General features: G+C 45.8%; 1 protein-coding gene across 1 annotated transcript in view; it reads right to left on the bottom strand.

Moving 5' to 3' along the window:
- Positions 1 to 23,724, bottom strand: part of TDRD9 (tudor domain containing 9) — an 88,817-nt gene that overhangs the window by 39,322 nt on the left and 25,771 nt on the right. The window contains exons 7-18 of the mRNA XM_078054283.1: positions 17,002 to 17,066; positions 15,041 to 15,095; positions 14,797 to 14,881; positions 13,449 to 13,506; positions 10,014 to 10,118; positions 5,436 to 5,533; positions 4,451 to 4,582; positions 3,130 to 3,295; positions 2,980 to 3,043; positions 2,842 to 2,905; positions 2,515 to 2,559; positions 1,726 to 1,779 (exon numbers count right to left, since the gene is read on the bottom strand). Of these exons, the coding sequence (XP_077910409.1) occupies positions 1,726 to 1,779; positions 2,515 to 2,559; positions 2,842 to 2,905; positions 2,980 to 3,043; positions 3,130 to 3,295; positions 4,451 to 4,582; positions 5,436 to 5,533; positions 10,014 to 10,118; positions 13,449 to 13,506; positions 14,797 to 14,881; positions 15,041 to 15,095; positions 17,002 to 17,066 (991 nt within the window). The remainder of the gene's footprint in view (positions 1 to 1,725; positions 1,780 to 2,514; positions 2,560 to 2,841; positions 2,906 to 2,979; positions 3,044 to 3,129; positions 3,296 to 4,450; positions 4,583 to 5,435; positions 5,534 to 10,013; positions 10,119 to 13,448; positions 13,507 to 14,796; positions 14,882 to 15,040; positions 15,096 to 17,001; positions 17,067 to 23,724) is intronic.

The raw sequence follows: 23,724 nt of genomic DNA, 5'->3' as shown, positions 1-23,724 counted from the left end.
TAATTTTTCTGACCAAAATGCAATAAAATCTGAAATGAACCACAAAGCAAGATATCTAAAAATATTTCTAGGGCACCTGGGTGGCTCAGTAGGTTAAGCATCTACCTTCGGCTCGGTCATGATCCCAGGGTCCTGGGATCGAGTCCCACATCGGGCTCCTTGCTCTGCGGGGAGCCTGCTTCTCCCTTTCCTCCCGACTTGTGCTCTCTTTCACTATCTCTGTCTCTCTCTCTCTCAAATAAATAAAATCTAACCAAAAAAAAAAAAAATTTTTTTTAATATTTCTAAGTGAAAATTCAAATATTCTACTTAAAATCTCTTCAGTCAAAAAGGAAACCAACACTAAAAAAGTTAGAGATGGGACTAACGATGATCCCTACTTTATCAAAAATCAATGGGATGTGGCCAAATTGTGCACAAGAAAATACACAGCTTTAAATGCTTTTAACTAGAAAAACTGGAAATATTTTTTTTTTAAAGATTTTATTTATTTATTCATGAAAGACAGAGAGAGAGAAGCAGGCTCCCAAGGAGCAGGAAGCCCGATGTGGGACTCGATCCCAGGACTCTGGGATCATGACCTGAGCTGAAGGCAGACACTTAATCATCTGAACCACCCAGGCGCCCTGAAAAACTGGAAATATTAATGGATTAAATATTCATCTCAGGAAGACCAAAAAACTAAACCAAGAAACAAAGAACTAAATTAACAGAAAAAAGCAAAAATCAATTAAATCCTCTACCTTTCCCCTTCCCGAAAAAAAACCTACACAGGAAGACCAACAAAGCAAATCACGAGTAAGTCCTCTGAAAGTAAAAGAGGCTAAGCATGCACAAACTGCACAGTGAAGGGTTAAGCCAGCAGGCCTGGGCTGCCCACACCTGCACATTCCAAAGCCAGGTTTGGTTCCTGGGACACGGCCTCTCAGCCCTTGGAACATCCTGCCGCAGAAGAGTGTCCCGTCTGCCTGAGGCCTTGGAGCCGACCAGCAGCTGGTGGCAGCAATAGGATTTAGGGTGGAGGCACTGTGCCCCGCAGTACCAGCATGAGCTCTGCAGGGGCGAACAAGTAAGTAAGTAGGGTCAGCTCTGCGGGCACCCCAGGCCTACATAACCAACCTCGAGGAAAACCCTGGATACCAAGGCCCAAGTGAGCCTCTCCAGTTGGCAATACCTCACGCCTGCTGTCATCCATGGCGGCTGGCAGAGCTGGCTGTGCCCGCAAGCCCGCAGGAAAGCCAATGGAAGCCTTGCACGTGGGTCGTCTGGACTTCTCCCCATGTGCCTTTCACCTTTGCTAATTTTAACCTGTATCCCTTAGCTCTAATAAACTATAACCATGAGTAGAATAGCTTTTCTGAGATCTGTGAGTCTTTCTAGCCAATCACTGAGCCAGAGGGTGGTTTGGGGACCCCCTGAACACACAAACCTAATCAAGAATCCGAGAGGGCACAAGTACACAATATTCAGAATGAGAAAATGATGTTATCATTTTTGGAATTATAAGAATACAACAACAGTATGAGTTAAATACATATATTTAATCGTACATACAGGTTGTATGTGTGTACTCTATACTTAAACATAAATATTCATAAATTACATACCATAGAAAGTGCATCCTGAACACGTACCGCGAACACAGACCCCACTGGAGGCGGAAGGCTCACCACCACACTGCGCACCACGGGCACTTCACAAACACCCACAGAACTCACGACTCACCTCTCTGATTCTCTTGATTTGAATGTAATTTAACCGCCCCCAGTCAAGTTCATCCTTTAAGTAAAGGCACAATGTTAATGAACAAATTAGAGCGAATTTGGCTACCATAATACATCTATGGCATCCAAAATTGTAAGTCAAAAAGAACATGTATACCAACCAGAGAAAAACCATGGCTGACTCTTTAAAAGGAAGCTTTAACCTTAACATAAGTAACTCTTCTAAGGATACCTCTAGAGTTGGCAAATTTAAACACACAAACCCATCAACAGTCTTTTGAACCTAATCAGTTTAGAAGGGGAACAAAACCGGACCAAAAAGAAAAAAAAGAAAAAAAAAAAAAAAGGAGGTCTACATGTTGAATTCTTTTAAGCCTATTCTCTAAAACTGAGCTGATGAACAGCAAAAGGAAAGGCTCCGGAGTTTGGGTTGTGCACGGCGCCCCGAGGCACACAGCTCAGGCACCAGCACTGGCAGCTGGGGCGGCTCCTGACCCTGCGCAGGATCATGCGGACGTGGAGGCGGAAGGCCAGCCACACAGCAGGGCTCGGCCGCAGGCCCCCAGAGCTGAGAGCGGCCCCTGTGAGGGACCACTGCCAGCAAAGACAGGCTCTTTGCCCTACGACTGTCTGCTCACTGTTACAGCCTGCCGCCCTCTGAGGACAGGCCACAGTGACCTCAGCGCAGGCGTGGCGCTCTCCTGTGTCACCTGCGGTGATCAGGCCAAGAGAGAAGCCTCAGGGAGTCTCCCCGGGTCCCTTACCACCGGCCACAAACGGAAGAACCAACCTTGGGATGCCGCAGCTCTCCTCTCTCTCTGCAAGTCTGCCACATCTAAAAATAAAGGACCCAGTTTCAAAAACACTTTATTAGCTAATTAAAAAACTTTAAAGTCTCATTTCAACACATTTTGACCACAGAAAACACAAATTTAATTTTTTCCAATTTCATAAAATTGGACTCCCTCCCCCATTTACTTCTTCCAACATGGTCTGTTTCATGTTGGACATCAACAAGCCATGATCATGATGCTTCCAGCAGAGACAGGGTTATGGTAGGAAAATGTACTAACAATCCACAATAGCTGCTTTCCCCACCCGCACAGAGAAAACTTACTTTAAAAGCCTCAACAAGTGCAATACAGTCACTCCTACTATTGCCAGAGAAATTCACTTTGTTCCTAGAAACAGATAACAAAGTGTCATGCGATTCCATTAAAACAAAGTGACTTTTAAAACTATGAGTGTTACGTACCTGTACCCATCAAGATGCTGCCTGAAAGGCATTGCAAAAAAGTCCTTCAAAGAAAGACCTGCCGCTAACAACAGAAAAACAAAGACGAGGTGAGATCATTAGAGTGGCATTCCACGCCCCTTCTGGCAGATTTCCATGTGCTCATCTTACCTATAATAAGACATTCGTCTAGACATCCAAATACGTGTCCGAGGACTATGAGTTTACCGAGCTGTTGATTAACAGGAAGCTGGGCTAAAACTCTTCCTAAGAAGGTCAGTTCACCATCATGAGGGTTCTCATCTTCTCTCTGCCCACTCACTGCAAGTGCCCCAACCTTTACAAAATAAATTAACCCTGTTAGCAAGCACTGACTTCTTCTTGCTCTTTTTTCCCTTAAGGCAGAGAGTCTAAACAGGAAATGAAGACCAAATTCTGGTGATAAAGATTATTCTAAAAGACATCTAAATTGACTGACAAAAAATTGATGCTACCAAAAAAAATTCTTTTTATTTGCTTTTAGGAACTTAGAATACATTTTATTATTTTTTAAAAAGGTGACACCACAAGGTAACACTCAAGATCCGCCCACAGAGGTCTATTTCACTCACAATTTAACAAATATTGCATGCACTATATGAAACCAAAGGCCTAATAACTACCACATCGCAGTGGTCGCTCACAACGCAAAGTATTAAACTGCCTATGGGGACAAACTTCCTTAACTTGACAAAGGGTATTTCATAGAAACCAATACAGGAATCAGAATAAAGTCAAATGCCAGAGCACCCCCAACTTCGAGGGCCAGAAGCAGAACATCTACAGCCCCACGAAGTGGCATGCAGGCCAAGGCCGGGGCTGCAAGCAGCAAGAGCACAGCGCGAGCAGGGTGAGGAGTCCAAGGATCCAAGGAGGCAAAGCAGTTTCCCGCAAGGGAAGGAGACAGCTAGAGGATGGGTGGACACAGACCTGCACGGAGACAGCGAAGTGCGGAGACAGCCAAGGAGCTGATGGGCACCACAGGCAGATGCCTCAGGGAGAGCTGTCCCCAAATCCCTGTGCATCAGCCAACAACAGTGCCCTTTGGACACTTGTCCCGCACAGCCTTCAAAGAAGAAATGTGCCAACACCATTTGGCGTTAATTACTTTAACATGTGCAGAAAGGTATATTTAAGAATAACCGTTCAATATCATCATACGCATCTCTTCTCCCAGCACCCCCCGGGAGAGCCAGCACACAGCAGGCGGGAGGGAGGGGGAGCCGTGCAAAGCTAAGAGCCTCAGCAGCACAACTAACAAAACTGGAGTAAACAACAGGTGTGGAGTCTACAATCAACAATGAGGCATTACATTACACATGCTTTCTCAAGCAAATGCTGATTATTCATGACGATCAAAATTCTTTAAAGATATCCACAATACGAAACTTCTAAAATTTACCCAACAAAATCTTAGCTTTTCCCAACACCGACGTACATCAGGCAGACGTACCTCCTTTAGTAAAAGGATGGTTCGTTCAATGTCACTCAGACTAGGCGGAGAAAGGGCGGTTGCCAGCAAAGCTCTCGGTTCACCCATGTCCAGCAATTTCACTTTCAATATTGTGCTTCCTAACGGACAACGCTGAAAAGAGCAGAAATTTAGGAATAATAAAATAACGAAATAATTAACCTACCCACTGAAGTACCTAGTACTTCAGACACAGAGCAGAAGAGAGGAGGAGAGAAACAGAAAAACAGAAGATGGAGAGAGAGACAGAGGGCAAGAGGAGAAAGAGCAGGAGAGAGACAAGAAGAGACAGAGACAGGGGAGGTAGGGGAGGGGGGAGAGACATGGAGAGGGGGGGAGGGACACAGACGGGGGAGGGAGAAGAGGGAGGAGAGGGGAGAGAGAGATGGGGGAAGGAGCGGGGATAGAGAAGGAAGAGAAAGATGAAGCAGAGAAGGAAGAAGAGAGGAGAGGAGAGACAGAGAAGAGGAAGCAAGCAGCCAACCCCACGTTCATGAGCTGTAAAGGGGCTGTGGAGCCCAGAGACACGAGGAACCACTCCTCCCACGAGAGACTGAACATGCATGTGAAGTCCTAGCAGAGTGCCTGGTCCTTAGTAAATGGCAAGCTAGCACTGTGATTAAAGACTAGTTTGGTAAGATGATTTTTCTGGAATCAAAATTATAGAACACCTAAGATTATATTACTTAGATGATTCAGTATAACTCTGTCTGTAAAAAATAAACTTTGAAAATGACCAAAGAGTGGGCACCTGAGTGGCTCAGTTGGTCAAGCGTCTGCCTTCAGCTCAGGTCATGATCCTGGAGTCCTGGGATCAAGCCCCACATCGGGCTGCCTGCTCAGCGGGGAGCCTGCTTCTCCCTCTGACCCTCCCCGTTCTCATGCTCTCTCTCTCATGCTCTCTCTCAAATAAATAAATAAATAAAATCTTTAAAAAAGAAAAAAGAAAATGACCAAAGAGTATTACCAGCATCTCCGGGACGACGTGGTCAGAGATGGAGCTGTCCCAGAAATCCCTGTGGATGAGTCTGTAACAATACCCCTTACACACTCGCCCCGCACGGCCTGCGAAGGGGAAGCGTCCAAACATCATTTGACACTAATCACTTTAACGTTAGCATAAGTATTTAAGAATAATCACTAAATATTAAGGAAAACCTTTATCTTCTACCAGACCAGGTCAGTAAACACTTTAGAGTAAATTACTGTCAGAAGTCCTCTCATACAGGCGGATTAAGCACTGACTTGTACTCAGTGATCCACAGAATAAAATCCAATGTGTATTTCTAAAGAAACCAATGTTGGCCCCGATATGCAATGGAAATCAAAACATTTTAAAGACATTTCCTGCAAATGCAAAGCTCATACTAATAAAAAACACAAAAGCATAAAGTTGGCTGGAGCAGGTGCAGCTCCCCCAGTGAGGTGGCTGTGGTACGCGTAGGCTTTTCCCGCGGCCATCTGTCCTCATACCTGTGCAAAGGCGACCGTCAGGACAGCTGCTTCACACGAAATGAGGGATCACACGCACACAGCTCAGAGCCAGGCCTGGCCCTCACACGCCACCATATAAATGACTCTTCTCTTGTCACTGTATTGCTTGTAGAGTAAAAACTCCTTTACCCAAAACATGATAAAATCTCCAAAGGAGAGAGAATGGGGCAAGGGGGAAGGGTGTCCTTAATAAGTACCCAGCTTTACAAAATGGGGCAGCCTGGGGAGGTGCTTTCCTTCCCCACATGTGGAGTCAGGAAAGATGGAGGGGCCGTGTGGATTCCCGCCCCCCAGCCCCACTGTCTTCCCCCGGAGACCCCCTCCCCACCAGGAGGTCGAGTGGGGAGTCCAGACTTCAGCACTGCCATCACCCCCACCCCACACCTCCCTGCACATGACAGGACTGTCTAAGTAGAAAACTCCAAGGTAATGACCAAAAACAAAAGCAAAAACAACTCCCAGAACCAATTAGTGAATTTGGCAAAGTCACAGAAGATTGACACACAAAAGTCAATCACATTTCTATACACCACTAATGAACATGTAAAAACCGAAATTAAAAATGCACTGCTGGGCACCTGGGTGGCTCAGTTGGTTCAGCATCTATCAATGGAGCCCCGCATCCATCGGGCTCCCTGCTCAGCGGGCAGTCTGCTTCTCCCTCTCCCTTTGCCTCTCTCCCTGCTTGTGCTCTCTCTCAAATAAATAAAATCTTTAAAAAAAAAAAAAAAAAAAAAGGCAATGCCATTTACAATCACTCTAAGTAAAATTAAATACTTAGGATCTTTATGCTGGAAACAACACAATGCTGATTAAAGAAATCAAAGAAGACCTAAATAAATGGACACACACACACTGTGTGTTCAGGGACGGGAAGACTCAACATAAGAAATACACCCATTCTCCACAAACTGACCGACAGGTTTAACACAATTCCTATCAAAATCACAAGATTATTTTTCTGATGACCTAGACAAGCTCCTTCTTAAATCTCTATGGGAGGACAAAGTAGAAGAAGTCCAACAGTTTTCAAAGTAAAGAATAAAGCGGGGATAACCCGTCTGTTTTAGGTGCAGTCTCACTATAACCAGTGCGCCGCTGGTGAAGGGAGAGCCGCGCACGCCACTGTCCAACAGGGTGACCCCAGGCCCCCAGACAGAGCCCCACACACATGTGCCCCAGGGACACATCACCAGGTGCAGAAGCCACATGGTGGGGAAAATTATATGGTGCTGAAACAACCGGACACCACAAAGAAATGAACCTCACCCCAAACCTCATGAAAGTAATTACAAAAAGTAATTCAAATGGGTCACGGCCATAAATACAGAACATACAGCTAGAAGACTCTGAGAAACACCTTTGCGAGCCAGGGCGAGGTGAAGTGTTCCTACATGTGACCCCAAACGATCCATGAAAGGAAAATCAGGGGCGCCTGGGTGGCTCAGTTGGTTAAGCGTCTGCCTTTGGCTCAGGTTATGGTCCCAGGGTCCTGGGATCCAGCCCCGCATCGGGCTCCCTGCTCTGCGGGAAGCCTGCTTCTCCCTCCCCCAGTCCCCCTGCTTGTGTCCCCTCTCTCACTGTCTCTCTAATAAATAAATAAAATCTTTAAAAAAAAGAAAGGAAAATCAGATACACTGGACCTCAGCCAAATTTAAAACTTTTCTCTTTGAAAGACCCTGTGAAGAGTTTGAAGAGACAAAGGACAGAAGGGAATGGGAGAAACGTGTGTGAACCACGCACATAACAGCTCACAAACCACGGGTACGGCAGGTGCACAGAGAACTCACAGCCAACCCGCACACAGTCCCACTACAAAATGGGCAAAGACACAGACAGACGTTGTGCTGCAGAGAGATGGATGGCGAAGCAGCACAGGACGAGCCGCTCACCTCAGCCGTCCCAATCACAAGGAGGCGTTACTACACACCTTTAGAATGGCCACAGATGGGGCACCTGGGTGGCTCAGTCGTCAAGCATCTGCCTTCGGCTCAGGTCATGACCCCAGGGTCCTGGGATTGAGCCCCGCATCGGGCTCCCTGCTCCACAGGAAGCCTGCTTCTCCCTCTCCCACTCCCCCTGCTTGTGTTCCCTCTCTCGCTGTGTCTCTCTCTGTCAAATAAATAAAATCTTTAAAAACAAAAAAAATGTTAAAAAAAAAACTAAAAAAACCAGAATGGCCACAGCCACAAACAGCGCTCCCACGGCAGGCTGGCCACGATGGGAGCACACCGTGGAGCACGCCATCACGCACACGGCAGGTGGGAACGGGAAATGGTGTGGCCGCCATGGCCACAGGGTGCGGCAGTTTGTCCTAAAACTCACCACGTGTGCCCCGTGTCCCCCAGTAATTGCACTCCTGGGCTTTTACCCCAGAGAAGTGAGAACTGATGTCCACGCAAAGCCTGCACCTCCCCACCCACAGCGGCCTCATGTGTAATCGCCCAGAACCAGAGACGCTCCAATGTCCTCCCACGGGTGAACGGCACGATGAGATCCAGCAGCAAGAGGGACTCCCAGTGCAGCAACTGGGTGGGTCTTCAGGAGGTTATGGTGAGCAAAGCAAGCCCATCTCAAAAGCTACCTGCCGCCTGACTCCCTGGGTACAGCGGCCTGGCCACGACAAGACAATGAACGAGAGACCACGGTTGGCAGAGAGCAGCGGGGATGTGACCACAGAGGCGGCCCTGGGCCTTTCCTTCCAGGCAGCGGAACACGACTGTGTTCTGACGGTGGTGCTGACACGGTCTACACGCGACCTGGTCCAAGTGCACAGAACACACACCGGAGCGCGTGTCCACGTGAGCCTTGTACCGACATCAACCGCCTGACTCCGGCTGGGAGAGCTCCCTGATAACAAGCTGCGAGACGCTGGGGCAAGCGTTCAAGGGACTCTATGACTATTTCTGCAACTTCTTGTAGGAGAAAAAATTTTTATCACAGAAATTCTGAACATACAGAAAAATAGACAAAAGCTAAAACTCCTATAATCTCAAGACTTACCCAAAGATAATCACTTTGACATTTTTGTGTATTTATTTCTAGTCATTTTTTCTGAGCATGGGTTTTTGTTTGGGGGGCAGTTCTGGGTGGGGAGGTACGTAACTCAACATCGGGTTTTTCCCACCACGCCCAGTGAGAAGCTGCTTCTGCCCAGACTGGAGTGGCCGCTCCATCATTCGGTCTCGCTCCAGCTCCGGGCAAGCCGTCCCAGGGGAGGCAGCAGAGACGCGTGTTTAGGACACGGACCTAAGTGAGTGAGGGTGTTAACCGTGTCCTAGCTCGCAGGGTGGGCACAAGCTCCCATCAAACTCTCAGAATCACGCCGGGCATACCACCAGCACTCAATGAACGTTCCTCGACTCTATTTGTGATGCGGCAGCTTTACTGCCCAGCAGGTGCTTTGGAATGGCCCTTCCCCCATCCTCCCGCAAAGTCCTCTAATAAAACACAGGCCACCTCTCGGTCCACGCCAAGAACTCTGTCCCCTGGGGCCCGAGCCCCACAGGTGACAGCAGCAACCTGCCCAAGTACGTCACAGCTGCAGCTCCACTGTGGTCAAAGCCTCCCACCCTCGACAGGCGCCGCCGGACCCTCAACTCCCCAGTGATACCACACGCACACATCGCGGCAAGTGCTGAACCCTTGTTGACACCAGTTTAGGAAAAATATCCCTAGAAGGATCAGAACTTGGAGAGAAGTCAGAGGAAGGATTACCAGAAATTACTTAAAAACTATCAAAAATTAACTTGGTCTCCATAACTATTCCACAAACACTTTTTGAATTCACTGCCAAAAAAAAAAAAAAAAAGGTAGTGTTGAGATGAGCAGATGCTTGTCTGTTCTGTACAAAAATTGTCACCTAATTCTATGGATGAGAGGAGAATCACAGATTTAAAAGGAAGTGTCCAATGATATAAGTTATTGTTGCTTAAAACTTAGAACCGGTTCCAGTAAAGAAAGTATCAGCATAAGAGTAGAAATACAAAAACCAAAATTTAAGACACTTGAATGTGCCACCAATTCATTACTGTGCTGAACAGTGCCTTACCTTTTCTCTGATTACAACTGGTTTTAGAGGCCCAACTCAATCGCAGACTCTGATAATTCGTATCTTCATCACAAACCAGAGTTCTAGTCAAACAAAAATCTATAACTGTCATTTAAAAAAAGGAATGTAAACACAATGCTAACAAGGAATAACTGTGTAATAATCACAATGCATAGTGCTAAAACAGTATGATACATGCAGTCTTTAGAATCAGTGCACATACAGAAGCCTCTGGAAATGCACGGGCCACTCCTTACTGCCCAGGTGCACATTCTTTCTTCTAAGGACTAGGAAAGCCCTGCGGACCCAACATGCCATAGGAAGAGCCCGTCTGGACTGCACCCACAAGAGCATGGTCAGAGGGACACACGACAGCAGTGCTGGACTGCGGGGGCTCAAATCCGGGGTGGAGGGCAAGCTGCTCATCTTCTTGGGGCTTCAGTGTCCTCATCTGTGAGACCCAACTGACAGAAGTCCCTCCAAGTCCCCTGTGGACAGATCCTCCCTGTCCTGACTGTAGAAAGGGGCCAGGCTGGCACGCAGGGTGCTCTCTTCTCCCCGCCCCCTCACACGCTGAGCCTGAAGGAGCAGCACGTATCCTCCCCCACCCCACCCCTCCCTGCCACTGCCCTCCAGGAAAACCTCTGCCTCCTTCACTTCACCACCCGCCCCCCTTCCTGGCTCCCCAGTCCTCACACCCTCCAACACCTCTCCCACCAGAATTTCTGGTGATTTCCATGCCCAGCAAACAATGCCGGAGGCACCTGGGCTCCCAGGTGCATGAACTCCCTCCCATCATCCTGTCCTCCACCCTCCAGCAGCTCCTACCCAGGGCCACACCTGACACAGGGGTTATAGTGACAGCAAGTGCCCCCTCCCAACCAGAATTATCCTTCCTCTCCCTGCCTCCAGGCCTACCCAGCAATCCTTACTCCCTGCGGATGGCCCCGCGATCTGTCCATCTTATGACCTGTTAGCTGTCCCTCCATCTGCCGCCTCCTGTCCTCCCCTCCCTGCTGACCAAACCTCAGCTCCACTCCCTGAAGGTATTCTGAACTCTGCGCCCTCCCATGCTGACGTGCTGGTCTGACCAACCGCAGCCTGCGCAGACTGCCACTCCCCACCTCCCCTGTGCAGTCCCCCGGAGCCAGAGAAGGACAATCGCATCAGGCCAGCAGATGGACTGCCCCCTTTCTATTCCTGGCCACGAGGCTCACGGGGCCCTTAGGGGACACGGCCCCTGGTCCATCAATCCCCCTCCCGGACTCTTTAGGGTCCTCTCAAACCTCTATGGCTCCCCCGATCTCACTGTGGACTAAGGGCCGAGCTTCTGGCTCACCAGGGGAAAGCAGAGGCGGTAGAGGGCCTCGTGAGCTCCCTCGGGCACCCGTCCTCACACTCCAGGCTTTCCCTGTGAGCAAAGTTAAACCACCCACATGCTCACAGAGGCCGAGCAGCCACGCAATGCCCCGTCGCATCCCCTCTGCCCTTCACAAGGATGAGGCCACAGCAACCAGGCCCTCTCTCCTGCATCGTCCTCTGTATGTTCCCCGTCCCCCAGGGAAAGTGCTGCTGGCTGTCCCACTGCTACTGGAAATGTGTTCTCTTGGCTCCAGCTGCCCTTCAGCTACGGCCCTGTTTCTCTGCAGAACGCCTCAGGCGTGCTGACTTTACTGCCTCCAATGCCTCTCTCCTCCCATCCCTCCGTCACCTCCAGCAAAACTGCTTCGGTCAAGGTCACCAATGACGTCCATGTTGCTAAATCCATAGCCAATTTCTAGTCTTCTTCAAACTTAACCAATCATCAGCATGACATGCTCGTCCACCCATCTTCCTCAAAACACTTCCCCGATTTGGTTTCTAGGACTTTGCTGGCTGCCCCTCTGCAGCCCCTCATCACTGCCCACCTTTAAATACCAGAAATGCCTTCCCCATGTGCACCCACTGGGGAGCGTGGCCACCCACGGCCCTCTGGTCTCCAGGCTACACAGCCAACTGTTCCTGGACATGCAGCAGCTGTCCCCACCTTACCGCTCTGTGTCTCCCACAGCCCACATCAGATCGCCCAGCACACCTCTCCAGAACTGGCCGCTCCTTATGTCCCTCCCAACAAATCCCACTACAAACCACACTAGTCGTACCCTGCTCACTCAGCACCCCCACGCCCCTCTGCCCCACTGTAGTCTGTCCCTGAATGAACTGTAGGCAATGTCACCCCTTCATCCCTACTCTCAAAACTCTCTCTCACCAGCAAAACCCGAAGTCTTCACATGCCCTAGAAGGCCTTGAATGACCTAGTACCCCACCCCTTTACCTCCCCGACCTCTCCCTCCAACCACTTCCTTCCCGCTCACCTGGGGCAGCTCCCCAGCCTCCCTGCTGTTCCCTGCACTCGCTTTACAGATTTTGCACACTCTGCTGCTCCTACAAACACTCTTCCCCAAGCCTCCACCCCTTCCCCGGCCACTCCATCAGCTGCCCTTCCCCACTACTCCCTGGCCCCTCCACTTCTTCCTCTTATACACACCATCATTTCACATACTACATGTCTCTATTTGTCTTTCAATTACCCACCCTGAAGGTATGTGATAACAAAGACTTCTGCCTCTTTACTATTCCTCCAGCACCTAGAATCATCCCTGGCACAGAGACAAGACACTGTCATTCCCCAAGTTTACGTGTTTATCTGTCCAGCCACTGTCCCCTTCCTTCTCCTCAAACCCGTTCCCTAAGCCCGAACCATGTCTTCCCATGGCTCATTCCTCACTCAATTCAAGTCTTGTTCAAATACCACTTCTTTAGCGAGGTGTTCCCATATCACCCTGTCTAAAAGATTGTTTTTCCCAATAACTGTAACCCTCTGTCTGATGTACTTTCCTACACAGCACTGAACCCTCCCTGAAATGATACCTATTTTTGCCTGCTAACTGTCTGTCTCTCCCACCAGAACACAGAGCACAGCCACGAGACAGGGCTTTGGCTTATTCATCACTGTTCCCTCAGCATCGAGAACAGTGTCTGGCACTGTGAGGCTTCAAAACATGCATCAATGAGCTTAGAAAGCAAAGTAATCAAGGACATATACAGAGAATACCAAATTATGAGTAGCTTCCCTCTGAGGTGACATGGTACCCCACTAAGCTACCCTGAGTGACAGAGACCAGCCAAGCTCCTGCCCACACCCCCTCCCTCCAGCCGCAGAACTGCACCTGTGACAGCCCCAGGCCCTCCTGTCCACAAGGGCCTCAAAATGCCCCCAAAGGAGGAAGGAGAGGTGAACTACAAGTACAGAGAAACTGTATGAGCCTACTTTTCTAAATTCTCTCTTCCAAACAGTGGAAGAGATGGGGAGGAGGAGAAAGACGAATTCCTGGGGGCAGATAGGCCAACAAATACTACAGTTTATGTTGTAGGGAAAACAGAGAGCCGTCTTACCGTATTTGACATCTGGAACAGTGACGGAGCTCTCTGCGATGTTGGTGGACAGGATAATCTAGCAAACATCAAAAACAAAGCATCTGACATTCTTACTGTGTAAAAAAAAAAAAACTCAAACTCAAAAATTATTTAAAAGCTTTTTAATATAAATACTGGACTCAAATTTTAAAATTAATAGTTTTCCTATTTTCTACAAGATGCAACTGCTCAAGGGTCGAGGAGGAGGGTGGGGGGACTTGGTGCAGGGTGGGCTCCCCAGCTCTGCCCTACACCAGGGTGGGGCGTTGGGCCAGTTACTTACCTCATGGTTCTCATACACACCATGCACATAAAAATGACGATGCCCGCCCCAGCAGGGTTGTTCTGAAGATCACAGGAGTTAACAAGGGTAAAGTGCTTAGAATTGTTGCTGGCATGAACTGAGTGTTCAACAAATAGTACCTATTTCCTTGTACTGCTCGCACCCAGGCACCGCGCCGCTACCGTAATGTTAGTCCAGACACACACTCCTACAACTCACCTTCCTAACCGTCTGCATTCCAACAATAAAAGTCTCAGAGAAGTGATCTGCTCAAAGCCACACAACGACAGGTGACAGGGACCCACGCCATCTCTCTGTCCAGGTCCACATGCATGGTCTTAGCTGCTACCCCTCTTCCTGGTGTCATTCCTCACACACAGAGCCCGCCAACACAGCAGGTGCTTTACAACAAAAGGCAAGGAGCCAGGCAAAGATAGCCATCCCAGACCTCAGACATGGGACTTCAGGGGTGCGGGGACCACCCCGAGGCAAAAAAAGCACAACCAAGCTAACACAGACGAAGTGACTGCTGGGACACCATGCAAGGTCCCGGCTACCCTAGAGTCAGAACATCTGTACTGGAAGCAAGGGGGCTGAATCGTGCGTGCAACGTTCCTGACCATCTCAGGCAGCTCGAGAAGGGTTGTGCTAAGACACTCCCGTGGTCCACACATAACCCGAGAGTAAAGAAATCCTCTTTAAACAGGACTGAGAATGTGGGTTCTAAACAAAGTTGCCAGAGCAGTGCTGTGGATGCCAGAACAGTCCCACAGTTTGAGAAATACCAACAAGTAAAAGACATCAAAATCCACTAGCAACAATGCCCAGAAGCTGAGGAAATTTAAAAATGTTAGCAACCGACTTACAAAATAAAAGACAAAATTAAACAACGTACCTGGCTCATCAGGCAATTATTTGCTCAGGGAGTAAACACTAGCTAAGAATACAGGATACAAGTAAGCTGGAATGTTAGCATTCTCCGCTGGTAGAGTCTCTAAGAAAAATGTACCTGAAGTGGTTGCAACTTGCCTCCCAGGTTCCTACCTTTCTGTACCCAGGAACTGGACTTAAAAACACATTATTCTGTTCTTCTAGAGTCACACTTGAATGTAGTGGATAAACCTGTAACCTAGGGAACAGATTAATGAAATAAAATGTCCATAAAGAGTACATGTATGTGAGAACACACAAAAAGACTAACTGTTCACGGAGATGATCAGAATTATTTAAGGCAGAAACAATATAATAGTATACCAGTAAAAACAAAGCTGCATCATTTGAAACACACCTTTTGTGAACCATGTTTGTGAGAAGTTCGTGCATATAGTTTATTTCACCCAGACCTGGGGAAGAAAAAGAAGTAGAGGGGGGGAGAAAAGATGTATTTATTACTAAAACAAACAAACAACAACAAAACTTTAAATTAAAATGACATCTTTTTCAAAAAAGGCCCTACCAATTCATTTTATTTGACTTTGTTATCCTCTTTGCCCAATTACATCACAATTACAAATAAAAATGTACAATGACACTGACCACTAGTAACTCAAAAATATGGGGAAAAACCCATATTCTTCCAGTCTTTTCCTTTTAACAACAGTGACTGCCTGCAAGTGTGGCCATGTGAACAATTTTACATTTTTATTTCCCACTGACTTTTCCAAATTTCCTACGATGAACATCCAACATTTCACAACCAAAAAAAAAAATAGTTTTTAAAAAGTCTTGGTCACAGGGATATGCTAAATTATTTTCATTAGGTTTAAGAAATGTCTATGGATAGGTAAAACTTTCACGTGCTTTTCCGTCACCCTGAAGTATCAACCCTATAATGGGTTGAACTGTGTCCCCCAAAGAGATGCTCAAGTCCTAGCCCCAGTACCTGAGAACATGATTTTATTTACAAACAGTATCACTGCAGACATAATGAGCTAAGGTGAGATCATACTGGAGAAGACAGGCCCTTCCTCCAATACAAATGGTATTCCCTTCAGGGGGAGGGAGAGGGACAGAGGGCATGCACGCCATGTTAACAAGGGGGGCAGAGACAGGAGGGACGCCAAGAATGGATGGAAGGTGGCCGCCAGAAGCTGGCAGAGGCAAGGGAGGACTCTACCCAGAGCCCCAGAGGGAGCAGGGCCCTACCAACACCTTGATTTTGGACTCCTGGTCTCCAGAACAGTGACAGAATAAATCTGTGGTTTGAAGATGTATAGCTTAGCCCCTTAGCACAGCAGCCCTAGAAAACTAGCACAGAACCATTCCCAAAAGATCAAAATGAAATAAACATATATCAAACCTGTATTCACATAAACACAGAACAGAAAGACAACAAAATAAACTGTAAAATATCATTTGTTAATATTTTCTGCAGAAAATGTTTAGCACTTAAAAGGTATTCACCTCGCTTTCAGGTATTCTTAAGCTCATACCACTGTGGCTCTGCTCTGGTCATACATTTTCTTAATATGCTCTTATGTGCACAGCAGTCTTTGACAAATATTTATTGGGGTAAATACAACTCCACCCCACTGCCAGCTAATGGCATTTCCTGGGTACAAAACTAATCCAAAGGAGCCTAAGCAAAACATGATCAAAGTTGTACACTCAAATGCTACACCCCAAAATTAAGTATAAGTTACTTTTATTCAGGCTTTTTGTTCTCCAAATCTACCAGCACAAACATTCATACGCTCTCTATATTACCTTCCGACAACAAAAAAATATATTATTGTCATAATATTTCACTAAATGATACCACTTGATTAAAAAAAATCAAAAACATTATTTTGAAAAAGTACAATTTAACATAAATTAATCTTTTCAGATATCTGAAGGGCCAATGTTCCCAAATACTAAGAAAGGGATGCCAGGCCCCTCCCGAGGACCCTTGCGGGGTCACAGGAACAACACTGTCACCGACAGAGCTCTAAGTGTACGCTGGTGGCCATTACCTCACATTTATAACCAGCTACGTGAAAGAGCAAATTTAACAGAGCCAATTATTTTATTGAAAATTTTGAAGGGGTAAGACTGCCTTCAAAAAATTAAACTCTTCGTGATCAATCACTTTAGCAATACTCAGGTTACAGTAAGAGATCAATCTGCAAATCACACTTGTTCAGGTCCTCGGGGTCCAAAAAACGACTAAACTGACGCGGCGAGTACCATTTCTCACAACATGGGCTAGACGCAAACACAGCCTCCATCCAGGACATTGTAATTCCAGGTCACAGGTATGACGCTCACCTGGCAAAAACACCAACACGCTGCTCCGCTCCAACACAAACTGGGCACCCGACCAGGTCTTGCTCCTGTTACAAATGTGAAGTGCACAAACGTTAATCCAGGTGAGCACAGCCACTGCTGTTCCAGAACCCTAAAGTCCAGGCTTCTGATTGCGAAAATCTCTTACAGACCATCCACTGTAATGTTCCTTTTTGTACATAAGAAAACAAAGAGGCCCCAGGACATGGCCCCACAATCACTAAGGGGCCCCAAGCCCCTCGACTCCCACTGTTGTCTCCTATAAAAACTCATTACCTGCCAAACTTTCCCTTGAAATTTAGCTATTGTAATCCAGAATCTCAAAATGCAAAACTTTTAAAAATAACTTGTATATACAAGTAAAACTTAAACTCAAACCACCAGCTTGCCTTCCCACTCCCATCAAAATATTTCCTTTGCGTGAAATCAGAACTTTCATCCTCCACACCCTGTGAGCTCTCCTCAAGCAGGAGGGTAAGGCAGTAACAAGACAGGTAAGGTCCCTGCTCTTTGGAGCTCACATTCTAGCTCGTGAGACAGACAAGAGACAGACAAGCAAATCAGGTGCCTCGGGTTGAGCAACGAGAGGGCTGGCAGGAACAGACGGGGGCCCGGAGCCTCTGTGTTGCGGTGCCCAGCTCACCCCCACAACTTTTCTCCTCCTCTGCAGTTACTGTTCCCAGACACAGCCTGGATTGTTGCTGCTTGGCTCCTCCAAGAAATGATAAAGACTAGAGTGAAAACTAATAAAATAGAGAAAGTAAAACAACAGAGAAAAATCAACAAAAGCCAAACCTGGGTCTTAGAAAAAAAAAAATCAATGAAAAGGACAAATCTTTACCTAGTTTAACCAAGAGGAAAAGAGAGAAGATTCAAAATACTAGATAGAATCAGAAATGAGAGGACATTACTATTCACTTTACAGAAATAAGAAAGATTATAGAGGAATATTATGGACAATTGTACACCCACAAAGTGGATAGTTGACATGGAATGACAGATTCCTAAAAAGACACAAACTACTGAAACTGACCCAAGAAAAAAAACAATCTGAATAGACCTACAACAAAGAAAAGAGCCGCTTCCACTGTGGGTGCTCTCCTGCTTTCTAGTTCTGTCAAATAAATAAAATCTTTTTAAAAAATGATTTTCAAGGGTGCCTGAGGCCCCTGGGGCACCTGAATAGCTCAGTTAAGTGTCTGCCTTCAGCTCAGGTTATGATCCCAGGGTCCTGGGATTGAGTCCCACATTGGGCTCCCTGCTCAGCGGGGAGTCTGCTTCTCTTCCCCTCCCGTGGCTGGTGTTCTCTCTCTCTCTTCCTTGAACACACACACTCTCTCTCTTTTTTTCAAATAAATAAATAAAATCTTTTAAAAAAAAAAAAAAAGAATAAACATTGTTAAAATGTCTATGCTACCCAGAGCAATCTATACCTTCAATGCCATCCCGATCAAAATTCCAATGACATTTTTCAAAGTGCTGGAACAAACAATCCTAAAATTTGTATGGAATCAGAAAAGACCCCGAATCGCCAAGGAAATGTTGAAAAAGGAAAACAAAGCTGGGGGCATCATGTTGCCCGATTTCAAGCTTTATTACAAAGCTGTGATCACCAAGACAGCATGGTACTGGCACAAAAAACAGACATATAGACCAATGGAACAGAATAGAGAGCCCAGATATGGACCCTCAGCTCTATGGTCAAATAATCTTCAACAAAGCAGGAAAAAATATGCAATGGAAAAAAGAGAGTCTCTTCAATAAATGATGCTGGGAAAATTGGACAGCCACATGCAAAAGAATGAAACTCGACCATTCTCTAACACCATTCACAAAGATAAACTCAAAATGGATGAAAGACCTCAATGTGAGACGGGAATCCATCAAAATCCTAGAGGAGAACATAGGCAGTAACCTCTTTGACATCGGACACAGCAACTTCTTTCAAGATACATCTCCAAAAGCTAGTGAAACAAAAGCAAAAATGAACTTTTGGGACTTCATCAAGATAAAAGCTTCTGCACAGCAAAGGAAACAGTCAACAAAACAAAGAGGCAATCCAAAAAATGGGAGAAGATACTTGCAAATGACAGTACAAAGGGCTGATATCCAAGATTTATAAAGACCTTCTCAAACTCAACACCCAAAAAAAAACAAATAATCAAGTCAAAAAATGGGCAGAAGATATGAAAAGACACTTCTCCAAAAAAGACATACAAATGGCTACCAGACACATGAAAAAATGTTCTTCATCATTAGCCATCAGGAAAATTCAAATCAAAACCACACTGAGATACCACCTTACACCAGTTAGAATGGTAAAAATTGACAAGGCAAGAAACAACAAATGTTGGAGAGGTTGTGGAGAAAGGGGAACCCTCCTACACTGTTGGTGGGAATACAAGTTGGTACAGCCACTTTGGAAAGTGTGGAGGTGCCTCAAAAAATTAAAAATAGAGCTACCCTATGACCCAGCAATTGCATTACTGGGTATTTACCACAAAGACACAGATGTAGTGAAAAGAAGGGCCATATGCACCCCAATGTTCATAGCAGCAATGTCCGCAATAGCCAAACTGTGGAAAGAGCCGAGATGCCCTTCAACAGATGAATGGATAAAGAAGCTGTGATCCATATACAGAATGGAATATTACTCAGCCATCAGAAAGGATGAATACCCAACTTTTACATCAACATGGATGGGCCTGGAGGAGATTATGCTAAGTGAAATAAGTCAAGCAGAGAAAGTCAATTATCATATGGTTTCACTTATTTGTGGAACGTAAGGAGTAGCATGGAGGACATTAGGAGAAGGAAGGGGAAAATGAAGGGGGGGAATCGGAGGGGGAGACAAACCAGGAGAGACTATGGACTCTGAGAAACAAACTGAGGGTTCTAGAGGGGAGGGGGGTGGGGGGATGGGTTAGCCCGGTGATGGGTATTAAGGAGGGCATGTACTGCATGGAGCACTGGGTGTGATATGAAAACAATGAATCGTGGATCACCACATCAAAAACTAATGATGTATTGTATGGTGACTAACAACATAATAAAATAAAATTTAAAAAAAAAGAATAAAGTTATGAGACCCATACACTCCTAATTTCAAAATTACTTCAAAGCAATGGTAATCAAGATAGTGTGGTACAAGCCCAAGGATAGATATATAGATCAACAGAATAGAATTTAGAGTCTAAAAATAAACCCATACATCTATGTGCAACTCATTTTCAACAAGCGTGCCAACGCCATACAATGGGGAAAGAAGAGTCTTTTTTTTTTTTAAAGATTTTATTTATTTATTTGAGAGAGAGAATGAGAGAGAGAGAGCATGAGAGGGGGGAGGGTCAGAGGGAGAAGCAGACTCCCCGCCGAGCAGGGAGCCCAATGCGGGACTCGATCCCGGGACTCCAGGATCATGACCTGAGCCGAAGGCAGTCGCCCAACCAACTGAGCCACCCAGGCGCCCGAAAGAAGAGTCTTTTAACCAACAGTGCTGGGACAAATGGATAGCACACACACTAAAGAATGAAGCTGGACTCTCACCTTAACATACATAAAAATTAATTCAAAGACCTAAGACCTAGGGCACCTGGGTGGCTCAGTCAGTTAAGTGTCTGCCTTCACCTCAGGTCATGATCCTGGTCATGATCCTGGGAGTCCCAGGATCAAGGCCCACATCTGGCTCCCTGCTCAGCGGGGAGTCTGCTTCTCCCTCTTCCTCTGCCCCTCCCCCTGCTCCTTCTTTCTCTAATAAACAAAATCTTAAAAAAAAAAAAAAAGACCTAAGACCTAAATGAAAGAGCCAAAACTATAAAACTCTTAGAAGAAAACACAGGAATAAATCTTCATAAGCCTTAACTTGGCAATGGATTCTTAGCTAGGTCATAAAAAGCATGAGCAACAAAAGAAAAAGTAGACAAATCAGACTTTACCAAAATTACAAATTCTGTGCTTCAAAAGACACCAGCAAGAAAATAAAAACACAATCTGCAGAATGTGAGAAAATTTGCAAATCATGTATCTGGTAAAGGGCTTGTATCTGGAATATATAAAGAACTCTTAAAATTCAATAATAAAAAAATAATCCAATTAAAAATGGACAAAGGACTTAACGTCTCTAAATATAAATACATGTATCTTTAAAGAAGATACACAAAGGGCCAGTAAGCTCATAAAAAGATGTTCAGCATCATTAGTCATCAGGGAAACGTACATCAAAACCACAATGTACTACCACCTCACGGCCACGAGGAAGGCTACAAGCAAAGCTCAGGTATCAACCAGTAGTGGCAAGGATGTGGAGAAATCAGCACCCTCCTAAGGTGCTGGTGGGAATGTAAAATGATGCTGATGCTCTGGAAAACAGTCTGGCACTTCCTCAATGGTCACACACAGAGTGACTGTATGATGCAACAATTCCACTCCTACGCATATACACAAGAAAAATGTCCACACAAGTACCTGCACATAAACTTTCACAGCAACATTATTCATAAAAGACAAAAGGAGAAAGAGAACCTAAATCACCATCAATACACAAGTGGATAAACAAAACGTGGTATATCCATACAATTGAGTACTATTCATCCACAAAAAGGAATAAAATACTGACATATGCTACAACATGGATGAACTTTGAAAACTTACAGTAAGTGAAAGAAGTCAGTCACCAAAGATCAGATTCCCTTCATATGAAGGTCCTACAGAGACAGGAAGTTGACTAGTGGTTACTTAGAGGTGGGGGTGAAGGGGAAGGATGAGGGAAGAGAGCAAAAAGGTCATGGTCTCTTTCTGAGATGATGAAAATGTTCTAGAACAGACTATGGGGAGGGGCGCCTGGGTGGCTCAGTCAGTTGAGCGTCCAACTCTTGGTTTCAATTCAGGTCATGATCCTGCAGTCTTGAGATCGAGCCCCACGTCGGGCTCTGTGCTCAGCATAGAGTCTGCTTCAGATTCTCTCTCCCTTTGCCCCTTCCCCTGCTTGAGCGCTCTCAAATAAATAAGTAAAATAAAATCTTTTTTAAAAAGGAATGAAAATAAAGGGATCGCAAAGGTTTTAGAGGCAAAGATAAAAAGAAAGTAGGGGTTTCAATCTTGAAACATGACAAAGTAGAATTCAGACCCCCAGCATTAAGCAAGACAAAGAAGGGGACAATATAATGCTGAAGGTCATAATTCAAAACAACACTCTGACAGTAACCAAACAAAATGGAGCAGCCAAAATCCAGAACTCCGGCAAAACCAAATGCCAGTGCGGATGTGCAGCAACAGGGCCTCTCGTTCATTCACTGTGGGGAATGTGAAATGGTGCAGCCACAGCGGAAGACACTTAAGTGTTTGGTTTTTTTAAGATTTTATTTATTTATTTATTTATTTGAGAGATCAAGAGAGTGTGCCAATGAGCAGGGGGAGGGGCAAAGGGAGAGGGAGAAACAGGCTTCCTGCTGAGCAAGGAGCCCAACTCGGGCTCCATCCCAGGACCCCAGGATCATGGCCTGAGCCGAAGGCAGATGCTTAACCAACTGAGCCACCCAGGCGCCCCAATTAGGTGGTTTCTTACAAAACTAAACATACTTACATTTCATGATCAAGCAATCATGCTCCTTGGTATTTACCCAAAGGTGTTGAAAACACATGTCCACACAAAATCTGCACAGAGATATTTACAATAGCTTTATTCAAATTGCCCAAACTTGGAAGCAACCAAGATGCCCTTTAGTAGGTAAATGGAGAAATAAACTGTGGTCCATCCAGATGAAGGAATGCTGTTTGGCGCTAACAAGAAATGAGCCATCGAGCCATGAAAAAACATGGAGGAAACTTACATGCATACTGCTAAGGGGGAAAAGCCCATCTGAAAAGACTGCATATGTATGATTCCCAACTCCATGACACCCCGATAAAGGCAGAACTATGGAGAAATTAAGAAGGTTGACATGGGTTATGGGGGGTCGGGGTAGGGACGAACAGGCAGAGCACAGAGGATCCGAGGGCAGTAAAACTATTCTGCATGGTATCACAATGGTCGATATGCGTTGTCATAAGCTTGTCAAAACCCGTAAAACGTACAACACCAACAGTGAACCCTAAAGTAAACTATGGCCTGTGGGTGATAATGATGTGTCATTTAAAACAAAGGTAGGACTCCAGTGCAAGACGGGGACATTGTGCATGTGTCAGGAAACGGGTATATGGGAACTCTGTGCTTTTCTCCTCAATATTGCTGTGAACCTAAAACTGCTCTAAAAAATAAAGTCTCTTTTAAGGGAAAAAAATCTATGAGTCCACTGTGATATTAAAAGAAAGAGAGAGAGAAGAAGCAGGGTAATAAAAGGGAAATTCCTCTTTATAGAATAATTCCAGGCAGTAAGAACAAATGATTACATTAGACCACCATCCATGTGGTAGGATCATCAGTGAATGCTCACTCTACTGGATGAAAGGTTGTCAGGCAGCTTCAGAGACACCAATGTTCCCACTCCATGAGCCTGCCGAACCTCAAGCAAGATCACAGAAGAGTAACTCCCACCTGCTTGCAGAAGTCACACCATAGTTCCTCCAAGAGTAAGAGCGTGGCTGAAAGTCAGCCGGAGCCAAAAGGCAGATATTCCTACAAGGAGGGGTTAGACCAAAAGGTGACTTCTCACTGCAATAAGAGAAGCCAGACTCTGGGAAAACATCATCAAAATACAAAAGGAAAAA

This window comes from Halichoerus grypus, chromosome 8 (genome assembly GCF_964656455.1).
Source record: "Halichoerus grypus chromosome 8, mHalGry1.hap1.1, whole genome shotgun sequence".
NCBI classification, from domain to species: domain Eukaryota; kingdom Metazoa; phylum Chordata; class Mammalia; order Carnivora; family Phocidae; genus Halichoerus; species Halichoerus grypus.
This window is presented reverse-complemented; position numbering and strand designations above follow the sequence as displayed.